Source organism: Dermacentor variabilis, chromosome 4 (assembly GCF_050947875.1).
Source record: "Dermacentor variabilis isolate Ectoservices chromosome 4, ASM5094787v1, whole genome shotgun sequence".
In the NCBI taxonomy this organism is placed as follows: Eukaryota; Metazoa; Arthropoda; class Arachnida; order Ixodida; family Ixodidae; genus Dermacentor; species Dermacentor variabilis.
The window spans coordinates 203,956,083-203,969,332 of NC_134571.1; the positions used below are offsets into that span (position 1 = coordinate 203,956,083).

At 42.9% G+C, this 13,250-nt stretch overlaps 1 protein-coding gene across 2 annotated transcripts in view; it reads right to left on the reverse strand.

Annotated features, from left to right (window-relative positions):
* The window catches only part of LOC142580062 (transient receptor potential cation channel subfamily M member-like 2), a 240,765-nt gene that overhangs the window by 26,269 nt on the left and 201,246 nt on the right, over nt 1-13,250 (reverse strand). For both annotated transcript variants that reach the window (XM_075690827.1, XM_075690828.1), the window contains exons 22-25: nt 10,871-10,983; nt 9,812-9,906; nt 4,006-4,161; nt 1,538-1,624 (exon numbers count right to left, since the gene is read on the reverse strand). In XM_075690827.1, the coding sequence (XP_075546942.1) occupies nt 1,538-1,624; nt 4,006-4,161; nt 9,812-9,906; nt 10,871-10,983 (451 nt within the window). The remainder of the gene's footprint in view (nt 1-1,537; nt 1,625-4,005; nt 4,162-9,811; nt 9,907-10,870; nt 10,984-13,250) is intronic.

Consider the following 13,250-nt stretch of genomic DNA (forward strand, 5'->3'; position numbering starts at 1 on the left):
TGTTCGTACGCTGGTCTACTCCAAGCGGCGCACACTAATTGCACAGAAAATTATTTGCATAATCGATTAATTAACAAGAATTCACTAATTAACTTTTAACTAATTACCGTGTGGCCCATTTTTCGATTGACAAATTCTAGCCGTGGAGTTCGCAAGGTGGATCCACTTGGAATGAATTACCAGGATGACAGATGTTTCGAGATATTAATTCCCGAACTTTGCGGAGAAATGCATTGGCGTTCCAGTTACTTCTATGCTTGAGTGCACGGATCCGCTTTGCGAACTCCACGGCTAGAATTTGTAAATTGAAATATGGGCCATAAGGTAATTAGTTAAAAAGTTAATTAGTGAATTATTGTGAATTAGTCGATTATGCATTTCAATTTTTCATGCAAGTAGTGTCCGACGCTTCGAGTAGACCACCTCATGAACAAGGATCGTGCTATGTGTAAAAATTCTTACACGTTACACAGGTAACGTGTAAGAATTTTTGGAAAGGTTCGCTGAAACACCCTGTATATAACCATGCTCCGAGTGGTACTGACTGGTCCTTTATTTTGCAGAAATTGAGATTAATTTGTTTGTGCATATGAAATATGTCTGCCTACGGATACATTGGTGGTTAAGCTGCACATGACTGTTTATGGAGGATAGTAAAAAAACAAACGAAAATAATTTAACGTGCAGTTATTTACAGAGATTCCTTGCATTCATGCGTGCCTTCACAAAACAGAAATAGATTCCACTTTCAGTTATGCACAGGAAAACACTATTTCTTTTTTCATTTAAATGCTATTAACAAAGGAAACATCTGTAAGACGTGACAGAAAATATTTACGTTCCTTTAAATGCATTATGTCCACATATTTTATAATGGAACAACTGCCCATATTATTACTGATGTTATCACCGTAAAATGTTGATCAAATCAAACTGTAAATCTAAATGCGTCAAAGGTGGTAGGTCAAATCTTCATGCATAATGGTTGCTCTGGCATCTCTTAATCTTTAATAAACCTTGCTAACACACTGTGACACTACTTTCTTTGATTTCTTTTCAGTCCATACCTCACTGACGATGAGCCTTCCCCTTTTCCAGCTCACTAACTCTTCGTCGCTCTGACGAGTTCATATTAAAAAATTTGAAGAGTTCTATATAATAAAGTTCTTGAGCAACACTGCTGCACCCTTAAAATACCATACGGCATATCTTCTGTAACACTGATTATAAAACCAGATATTCATCCCTGTCCTCAACTTCTTTGAGAGCATGTAATCAGGACAAAGCAATGCAGCAGATACCGGAGCTGCACTTGTTGCCCATTCCGATCCTCCAGAGTCAGTGCAATGGTGCCATGTGCCACTCGGTTTGTGCGAGACAAAGACTTCCTTGTTGCACAGCATGAAGTTTTACACACACCTCACCCGCTCACATTCAGGTAGCATGAGCTTATGCAAAAGAAATTACTTGTTATGCATTTCTAAATGCTGCCCATGCAGCCTGGTACACTGCACGGTGGGTGTTTTGAGGAAGTTACCTGGTGATAATGAAAAGCACATAATGGTTTGGGCCCCAACGTGGCAGAGCTCCACGGCCTCGCAGTCCCGTCCTGCCAACAGGATTCCTGTGCAACGAAAAAAGAAAAAGCAGTTGTGTAATCAAGCTACGGTCAAAATGCAGGCTGTACTCTTACCTATGTAACTGATCAGCAATGTGGAGGCGTCAACACAGAGTACAATACTGCATAACCTCAAGTTTTGAGCCTCTTTCTGACATGATGGCTTTATGTGTAAGGGCTCACGGACTGAAGACTATGTTAAACAGAGAGAGAGAGAGAGAGAGAGATAAACTTTTATTGCTTAAAAGTATTTATGTGCAATGGTCAAAGCCCCTTTAGTCCAAGGCCCCATTGGCCTCGGCTGCACGCTTGACCTGTCTTATGAAGGACTGCTGTCCCGCCAGGTCTGAGCTGGTTAGCTGTGCCTCCCATTGCTCCAATGTGTGGTGTGTTTTATCAGACGGGTGTGATTCACAATCCCATGTAATGTGCTGTAGTGTTGGTATGCTGCCGCACCACGGGCAGTCGGGCAGAGGATTTTTGAATACATATAGCAAAATAGGTTGAGTCTCTCAAGTGGTAATACAATCCAATATGCCAGTGAAATATCAGTCCTGTCTATATGTCAATGCACTGGGCCATCAGAAACATTGCATGAAATCAAACTGAACCTAAAGAAAACTCACAAAATTATAAATCAAGCAAAGTTTGAATAGCTTTTAACATAACCTTGATGCTTTAATGTGTGGGCTTTCTCTAAAGGCACAATTATGAGACGAACTAACAGCCATCTTTTAAGTTTAGAGAGCAAAATTTATTATTTTTGCTGTCAAATGCATTCAGCAGGAAAGCACAGTGACCTGTTAACATTACACACAATGCTAGACACCTTACATCCTCAACATTCGAAGGGATGTGCTTCAAAAAAAAATATTTCAAAAGAATGTATTATAAACAGATATGGTTGAACTATGCTCCTGGTACGTTGAAATAGTACTAATACTAATGGTCACTGAGGTGAATACGTAAGATAGGCCAGGTGAACGTACCAGCGAGGCAACTGTGTGTTTACTGTCGGTCATCCTAGGGTCACTTACATGGCTGACTGAGAATGTATTTACTCTCAAATGATCGCACTCTTTAGTAAAAAAAATTGATGCAAATTCAGGGGTGCGATCATTACGCGGGTTAAATTTCCCCTGAAAAGAAACATTTTATTTTTTCATCCCGCATTTACTGCGGGATGACAAGCAGGCGGTTGCCGCTGTCAGTGTGGGACACTAAGACAAAAATGGCAGCCGGCGGAGCAAGCCAAACGCAATTATTTTTTTTCTCACGAGTACATTACGTGCATTGAAACAGTTTCTTCCATATCAGTAATGAATAATATCATTAATATCGGCAATTCTGCAACAATAATATAGTCATGTCCACTTTGAGGGGACAGAAACAGAGATGGGCGCGTTTAGCTGCCAGTGACATAGAAACACATGGCGGGCATGCTGCGGAAACTGCGGCATTTGTCTTCACTGCTATCCTAATACAGCATGTTTCCGTTAAGGGTGGGCGAATATCTTAGCTGTGTTACTAATGTCGGCATATCAATAGAGCACACTTCTAACATATCAGTGTAAGTGTGACCGCTATCATTGCCGCTCGTGATTTGTTCCATGCCCACGAGTGCAGACAAGAAGAATCGAAAGGCACCCTTTATGTTGTTGTTGACCAAAACCATTATGAAGCCTACAAACAATAAAGCCAAGGCAAGTTTGGTTGTAGCTTTCCTTTTCATGGAAGTGCGGAAAGTGATGAAAGGAATGAAATGGGGCGTCTGCTTAAGAATGTTGGGTGCGTGCTAGACCCGTTTGTATGTCTTCAAGAGTCGTTCGCATAGCGTTTGATGGATGGTAGGCGCGATCATCATCATTAGCTACACTTGGCACACGACATATCGCTGCGACAAGTTCAGGGTGTGATCGTTACAAGGGAAAGAAAAAAAATCGAATTTTGACGACAAAATTCAGGGGTGCGATCATTACACGAGTGAGATCATTATGCGAGTAAATACGGTAGGTGTTTAATAGGAGTTGCCACACGAGCCAGAAGTTTCCGTACCTGTCAAAAGTCGCACCTGCACTCTCGCTTCATCTGGTAGCATTACCTAAGTCAGGTGCACTACACTATTGAGCAGTTCAGCCAGTTACATGCACTACTTTTATTTTAATTGTGAAGGAAAGTTAGGTAGGCTGCTAACGGACTCAATTTCTAACAAAAATTATTTCATGCACTGACACTCATGTCTAGTCACTCACTACACTGTACTCAGTATGGCATGATGACATTACATTAGGCATTAAGACATTAAGTTTAAACTTACCAAGAGCCAATACCGCATTGTTTACCACTAAAAAACTGAGGGTTGGGACACAAAAAGGTGCATGACTCACATGGGCATTCCTTGTGCATCAAGACGATAGATGATGGGTAAGCCATCTGTATCGCGAATCCATGATTGTCGGTTGATGCTGACGCCTGCAGGGCTTATGGACACCGAGTTCCAAGCAAAGCTTGGCACGGGGCCGCCATCAGAGGCCAGTTTTAGCCTGGGAAAAGAGGTGACAGGCCGCTTCTGTGTATGGTACAGTCAAACTTCATTATAATGAAGTCACGTATGACAAAAATATCTTTGTTATATCTGATATTCGTTATAGGCATATAGTTGTTACTTGCTAAAACCGGCGAGAAACATTTTAGATTTGCTTCATTACATTCGTATTCACTATATCGAGCTTCGACTGTATTGACATGACGATGTAAAAGCAAGCTTAACTAGACATTCCAAGGTTTGTTTGTATGAAAAGTCTTTATTATGTTTTTTCAAAAGATATACCAAGTAGCACCCTCATTCTGTTTACGCACAAAGAGAGAATGGTTCGGAAAATGGACTTCGACAAGTACTATTGTGCAGTGCATGAATTACCTGGTGAGGAACCAGGGTTCACAAGCCATGTGCTGCATTACATCTAACAGTGCTGACGGTGTTTGAGTGTGTGTGAGCCAGTGGCGTAACCAGAAATTTCATTCGGGGGGGGGGCTTACGTTGCAGCTCAGCATCCTCCTTAAGAGGAAGCTTTAGCTTGGGTGCTCCTATATAAATACATTTAGAAGAGGAATTCGTTTTTCTCGGCAACCACTGCACCAAATTTGACAAAGTTTGTTGCATTTAAAAGAAAACCTTGGGGGGGGGGGGGGGGGAGTTCCAGTGACTGCTGGTTTCGTATTTTTCATTTAGGTCATCAATATTTGATTAAAAATTGGCCAAAATCGCAAATTTTCCGGAAACGAAACTATCAAGTTTTAAACTCTGTAACTCAACAATGAAAAATGACATTACTATTCTGTGAATTTTGTCTAATAGCACATCTACAGTGGACAAAATTGATATGTTACACATGAATCTAAAAAATTTAGTATTATGGAAACACGGCTTTTGCAGAACCCTTGCACACAACGTAACCAATTCACGTAAGATATAAATTGACATACCAAATTTGTCCGCTTTGACTGTTACAATAGATGCCGTTGACAGAACCGCGGTGTCTGTTCTTGATGCAGAGCTGTTAGTTTGTAAATGTCGTGCTCCTATTTTTTTGTTTAACTTTCAAATTTTTCGAAATATTTTAAACAAAATTCAGGCCCTAAATCAAACTTCCGCTTCCAACAGACACTACAATTTAACTTTCTCAAATGCAGCAAATTTCATTAAAAGCGATCCAGAGGTATTCTCCGAAAAGCGTTTCTGTGTTTTGCATGTATTTGAATAGGCCGCATTGGAGTGGGGCCCGAGCTAAAGATTCCTCTTAAACAATTAATTGCATTGCCATTGCCAAAGATGCTGCAAATGAATTCTTGAACGCTACACACCGTAAAAACAAGTAAAATATACCATTCTTCATAAAAGAATATACTCGTATGTGCCAAAAAATGTGTCCAAAGTAACTGATATCAATGCTTCCATGTTTTTTGTCTAATTAATAAGTAAAGAAAATATCACACGAACTTTAGAACTATATCAGTTCTAAACCAGCAAAGCAGTGCATGCCGCTGATATGAAAAACGTAAAGGGCATGAAATGAACAAGTTGAGGACAAATATCTTAATGAAGCTTTGTCATTCAAGAACCGTGTTTACATTCATGTACGTATGCAATGGCCAATGCAAAATATCAATGACGCTGGCATTTGCTTCAATGTGTTACGCAGGAGCAGCTGTCATCGGTCGTGTATCGTGAGTAATCGCACCGAAATTATAGTCGCAACAGAGAGCACGTATAAAAAGCCGTAGTTCTCCAAAATATAACGAGGGCGAGTCAAATGAAAGTGATCCAATGCGAACATATGACAAATGGGGTACTTTACTTAAAAGTAGTCTCCATGAGCATTTAGACATTTGTCCCATTTCTAAGGAGTTGCGTGATTCCGGTCTCATAAAATTTCTTGGGTTGCAGCTTCAAAAAGTCTGCAACTGACTCTTTCATGTCATCGTCCGACACGAATGTGGTTCCCTTGAGCTGCTTCTTTTTTCTTTCGGTTGCGCCGAAATGTGGATGCTGCAAAGAGACAGGTCTGGGCTGTGTGGCAGATGTTGCATCATTTCCCACTGGAACATTGCCAGTTTTATGTTAAATACATCAGCGATGTGGGGACGGGCATTGTCGCGGAACAAGGTGACCCCATTCGTCAATTTTCCACATTCTTTCTTCTTGATGGCAACACGCAGCGGTTCTGGCGTTTCGCAGTATCGGAACCAATTGATAGTCTCTCAAGACTAAGCAAATTCTATCCATAATGGTCCCTGACGATCGAAAAAAAAAGTCAACAACACCTTTCTGGCGGAATGATGGCCCTTGCTTTCTTTGGGCGTGGTGAATTCGAATGTTTCCGCTGTAAGTTTTGCCATCGTGTTTCAGGCTGGTAGTAGTGGCACCATGGTTCGTCCCCGATCGCAACTGCAGACAAGAAGTTGTCACCTTCATTGTAATACCAGATCAGATCAGTCAAGGCAGCGCCGAACTTCTCTGTCTTCTGGCGGTGGTTCAAAATCTTGGGCATCCATTGGGCACACAAAAGCCGATGACACAGATGTTCATGAATTATGGCGTGAACCAAATCGTGACTGATGTTCAGATGCTCTGCCAGTTCATCGATGCTTATCCTCCGTTCTTATCTCATCACCTCATGAACTTTGGCAATTTTGTTAAGGGTGATTTCACCATGGCTTTAGTCCCGTCTTGGATCGTCTTTGTAACTTTCACGTCCTCCTTTGAACTATTTGCTCCAACGCTTCACTGTGGCCAATGAAATGCGATGTTCAACGTACACGGCAGCCATGCGGCGATTAATTTCTTTTTACGAAATACCTTCAGCAGTCAAAAACTTCACGGCACCGCGCTGTTCAACTTTTGGAGTTTCCAATATGTCACGTAACCATGTTCAACCGAATATATGAGAGCATTACCAAACCTTTACCCTCACACCTGCGTGTCACTTTTGTAAATGAGACATCCCTCTCTTCTAAGCACATGCCTCGCAGATAATGAACCGAACCATTATTGCACGGGGTGGGTAGGCTCAGTTTAATTTGACTCGCCCTCATACATAGAAATGTGAAGATACAATGGGATATACAAATGCAAAGATAAAGCTTGATAAAGGGCAAAAAAGTGTCACTGGAAACAAAGTTCACTGCATGTATAAACAAAATCTCCCAACAAGATATTTAAATATACCAATAAGTCTCCAATAAATGTACGTATATAAGGAAAAGTCACGGTGTGCGCATTCACAGATTCACAGAATCCTAGATACCGCCCCCATACCATCCACTCCCCCCGATGTATGGCGCGCGACGGAAGACGACTAGCTTGCTCTCCGCTTTTCTCCTTTGTGCACACAAGACTGAATCACCATCGTCGGCTCACCCACTCCAGCCCCCCCTTCTCGTACGTTTTCACTCGCACATACAGCATGCGGCGCTCGGTCACGATGTTATCGCCCTTGGACTTTATACGAAACATGAGGGCCACGATGACAGCAGGAATACGCTTTGCAGTGTCCATATAATTGCTATCGCAATAGTATAATAAGCGCATCCGGCAAGTGAAGCGTTCCATGGCCCATTACTTTCCGCAAAAGAAGAAGTAACAAAATAGAACTTTCACCATGCAACAATTTGCTGCGCCGCACAATGTATTTCTTCTTTCCTTTTGTGGGGCGGGGGCAGCGAAATTAAAAAACCCCAAGGAAAATATGTTGGCCACAATTGAATGCCTACTTTGCGCACCTAATGTGGCTACCAAAAGAATATAAAAAAAGACGTGAGACGCTTGGTCCACAAAGAACCATACGCATACTGCTCGGTATCCTACACCGGTGAGCCAAGACTTTCCGGAGAGGTTGCCCTCAAGCGAACGCGGTGCAATCCATTGAGTCCCCACAGTGATGGCGGCAAGCAACCATTGTTTCTTTTTCTCATCTGCTAGCCAGAAAGCGTCTAAAACTCTGCCGGGCGAAAATTCACTCGGCCAGAACAAACTGAACACACACAGAAGTGCGCCGCGCGGTGGTCAGGGCAACACGAGAAAAACGTATGCGCTCTGGCTGGCTCTGGCAGCCCGCGGGTAGGATAGCAGGACCAAAAAAATTGAAGACGCTCAATGTGTCCTCGCGAATAAATGTCAAAGTAGGAAAAATACATAAAAACGTAGTTACCTTGGCTGGCTTTAGTGTCTTAACATGGATGCTTTGGCGAAGGGGAAAAAAAAAATTGATATTCTTCTGTGTGACATGACCGCACAAATGAACCAGCACAACGCTTCGTCTCATCGGACCTCGCTGCGTGCTTTGCCAACTTGTCTAATAGTGTGTTGATTTGGCTTGTCCCGTTTTATGTTCCAATGCAAGACTTTAGAAAAGTCAATGCACCTTTGGTGTCAAATGTTTATAACAGCATTAGACCCACAAAGTTCCGCAACTGAATATCTAAAGCACTACTTTGGAAATGTCAATGCACCTTTCACATCAAAAGTTTATGAAATTTATACCCATAAAGTTTTGGAATTGATATTCATGCGCTCCGCAGATTCTGCGGCCTCCGCGAGATGCAGAGGTGAGCCCGTTTGTCATCAAAACGCCATTGAAACTTTGTGCTCGGATGGGGCTGCTTGCGTTATGCGATTCAGGTGCATGGGCGTTGCCACGAAATCCAGTCCGAGTTTGCAATTTTCGCGGTGAAATGTCTTTTCAATCATGAAAAACACATTGTAGACAATATCCAGAATGATTTCTGGCGCTGGGGTTTGCTTTGGTCGGCGGTGCATTGACAGCACGAAAGAATTTCAGGGGGGTGCTGAAGCCCCATAAGCCCCTCCCCCCCACCCCCCGGTCTATGCCCCTGGTGTGAGCCACTGCTTGACATACACACAATATTTCACGTTCAGGCCCTTCTTTCCAATTGTTTTCTCTCTGTTGTGTTCATCAGCTCAAATCCTCACTGCACTGGAACTCTACATGCTCGGCACATGCAATTGTTTGGTGAGCGTCCTCTGCACCTACGCCTTTGCACTTGCGTCCTTTATGTTTGCCTATGACGTATGACCCTTCCTGATTGAGCTGTTGTAACTACAGTGCGCTTTGTGTTTACTGCTGAGCCAACATGGTGCCCTCTTTTTGTGCACGGTGTAACTGAACTAAGTTATTTATTCTTTGGTGGCAAAGGGGGCGAGGAGGTAAGTTGCAAGCCAGAGATGGGTGCAGAGCAGATGTGGCATGCTATTGTGACAAGAGCTTTGTCTAAGCTTTTAGCGGGCAATTCCTACAACTGCACTATCTTCTGCCTGGCTTTTCCTAAGAGCATGTACAGTTGATTCGGAGCTGCTCCTGTGTAGTAGGCAGCAACAAATCAGCTAATCACCCCACATCTGGCCAACCAGTGTGCCCAGGACTTGACAGCTGGAACGTATGCAAACTTTCTCAAATGGTATGGCTGAAGAGCACTGGATGAAGCAGTTCTGTCTTGAACTGCCATGTCTCCATTTTTTGTCGAATGAGTTACAAGCTTACAAGCTATCGCTCGTGAATTTCATGAGAAAGAGTAGAAATAAAAATGAAATAATAAAATCAATGGCATCAAACCTCAGAGCAGCAGATGGCACATGTTCAACCTTGTAGTGTAATAAAATGCATAAGGACTCACCCCAGAATGTCCTCGTCGACGTGAGGCTGCAAGTGTGCGGGGAAGTCGGTACGTGGCCGGCTATAGGCCACAGGGTCATACTCCAGCCACAATACCTGCCAGACAAACATTGCAACAGTAAGCAGAGGACAAAAGATGCAAAGTACACTTATAAATAAAGCCAGCTACCTACAGCATGTGAAAAAGCAAAGCGCATGCAGATGCGCAATGTAAAGCACATTGCAAAAGTATTAAGATCACCGCATTTGATTCTGAAGGCTTGCTATCTTTTCTGCATCACCGAACCTTAACCTGCAACCAGGATCTGCTTTAATCTCACCCTCAGCGAAGGTCGTCGTTCAAAGCTTCGACCCACCGAATCGAACATGCATCAATGTCGAAGGTCTTCACACACCAGTGATAATGAGTACAACATGAAAATATACCATATCTTTTGCTTCATCGGAGAGTGATTAATTTCTAAATGACAGCACTATGCTCACGTGCGCGGCAGATTACACCTGGAAATTTCTTTACAACATTCTGCAGTGCTACAAAGAAAACCCTCATGAGTTGGGCCAGAAAGTCAGAAAAGACTTAAATATTTGTATTCTTATGGAGCAGGCCAGAAACTATTAGTGAAATACCAGAGAAGCTGGCAAGAATGAGGAACTGAAGTCGACAAACAACATTTTAATGACATCTAAATGATGCCACAAAGTTCATTGGTGGCCCCTACAACATGAAAGAGCCACAGAAGGCAAATGAGACTTAACTGATCAACAAAAGATGAAAAGGTAAGCCTCATGCCAGAATCAACATTTCAGCAAGGTGACTCACTACCTTCAGAACAAGTCTTCTTGTCAAAATTAACACTGCCTCTGAGCTTTCCTCATTCGCCCAGTGTTGGCCCAGTGGCAGTCCTTACTATTGTATCCAAAGGCCCATGATCACGTGCGCTTACTAGCGACTGAGCTGGTCGCTCGTTGCGCTGACACACGACCTTAAACTTAGTTGCGTTGGCACCACTATCTATTGCACACCCATGCATCAAGAGCAGAGAGCTAAGCAAGCACCCACCTGCCATGCGACGTACTTGTCAGGAACCGGGTAGCGGAGGACACGCGTGCTTGGGTACGGGCTCCGACGAGACAGCACGTGCACAGCGCCTGGCAGCGCACCACCCATCTCACCTGTGGGACAAGAAGGCGAAGCACACGTGGCCCCCATCATGCCATTTGCCACCAGCGTCCAGCAACACATGCACCACATGTACACAGTGCCGGAGAACCAATGCTATAGACTTGGCCTTATGTAACGATGGTACTATGCCTAATTAACCGCCCAGAACTTTTTATGTTCACGGAAAACTTCATGGAAGTTAACCTTAAATTATGATTCTTTAGCCTGAAAGCGAGAAGGAATGGCAGGGAAGTTATAACCAAGGCCAGTTGGCTCGGGAGAGTGGTCTGTTGCTAGGGGGGGGTTAATACGTGTGCCCTTTTTCGTGCGTGCATCGAGGCACCTAGCTTTTCTTGCTCTTTCTAAAATGGCTGCCTCCAGTGAGATGTTCTCGACCATGCCGTCCACTTCCACCACGCTTTTATGTTCGTCTGTGCAGCACAAGTCATGAAAGCACTTTCGCATAGACAAATATTTATGTTTGCTGAAAGAAGTTGCAAGTGCTGACCCACTTGAAAACCGCGCAGCATGGAAGGATGTGCTGTGACATGTGGTGCACGCTGCGCAGTGTGTTGGGGGGGTGTCAGAAAGGATTGGATTGGATGTGGAATATGCAAGCTCGCTGGCTATCACGTGACATACCCCAAGCCAATACTTTATTTTCAACTCGATAAAATGGATCGGAAACGCACTACAAGTGCACGTCTAGATATCTTGTGGACAATTAGGTTAAAGTTACATATATTCATTTTACTCTATAAAAGTGACAAATGGGCTTTTTTTATTTTGTTTTACTACCCTGAATTTGACCAGCGGTCGCTGCAACTACGAAAGGTCTGCACCGCTACGCTAGACACACACCTGAAACGTGAAACTCACCTGCCGCTTTGCTGTGGCTTAGCGGGGCAACTCGGAGCAGAGCAGACTGTAAAGATGCTCAACTAAAACAGGCCTATTATGAAAGTGTCGACTACAGTTGAGTTTACAAAATCTTCAATTTTGGATCGTACGTTTTCACGGTCAGTAGGTCCTTTCCCAGAATGTAAGAACAAAATTCTAGTGTGCTACATGAAACGGGCAGTTTACGGGATGTTCCAGATATTTCATGATCACAGCCTACAGCAACACTGGCTAATACTGTCAGGATTATATTATTTATGCATGTACAAGCAGGTGGATATGGAAACAACAGTTGTCACCCCAGCTCAAATGGTAGAGCACCACACATACTTCAGCAAAGGTTGTGGGTTCAGCTCCCATGAGCATCAAGCTGTTCGGTCTCTTGTTTCAATTTTTCCTTCTGTTTTCGATAATAGGGAATATGAAGTTGTTTGCACAATTAACAGTCATTCAGAATTAATTCTACAGTTCAATATTACAACATTATATTCATTATGCTTTCTTTGGCTTGGTTGTTTTTAATTTTACAGCGTTGATCCCGCATATTAGCAGTTAGATGAAGTGCGAGTGCTCGCGAGGCGGTGTGACAATCTGGCTTAATTAAGCGAATACTGTAAGTAATGCTAGTCACAATTCATCAAAGCAAAAGCACTGTAGAGCAAGCAAGTTAATTAAGTTAATCGCGAAATCCCATCATTAACACATAGGTTGTAATGCATAACATGACTGACTGTCACAAAATGTAAGATTCACGCAGGCACCTTCAATGCAAAAAGAAGAAAAAAACAAACTAGTTAGGTTCAGTGCCATAGTTGGTGACAACCTAAAAATTAAAAGGGTATAGATGTAATGCTGTCCAACTCAAACCCAATTTGCACAGATGCACCAGCCAATTAGGTTTGCTTATTGAGAGAACGTCAAGCGGTTTTGAATGTTTGAAACGCCTGTTTTCTGACCAGCCTTTGTGTCACTGGTTTCAGGATGAAACCTGAATGTCAAGGAAGATTTTATGGGTGATCCCGTTATCAGTGCTTAGCCAAAGGTAACATTTTACCTTGAAGCAACAAGCTTTTATTTTCCAATTAGCCTAGCATTTACATTAGCAGAGCAAGTTTATTAAGCTCCAGCTGGCTCAGCTTTCTTTCAGAGGCCAAGGGAAAGTGCACACACTTTTGTGGGTGAGCGTGCTCATAATTCTTAGGTTGTCAGCAACTGTAGTACTGCATTTCCTGGTTTTGCTTTCTTGTCACTTTTTTTTTCTTTTTTTTTTTGCATTGCGACTGTCTCAGTATAATTAAACTCAATTCGGCCTGTTTTAAGTTCTGCTGTGAAAGTGAAGGGCACCACAAGAACAACAAATCTTCGGTGCAGCTTCCTT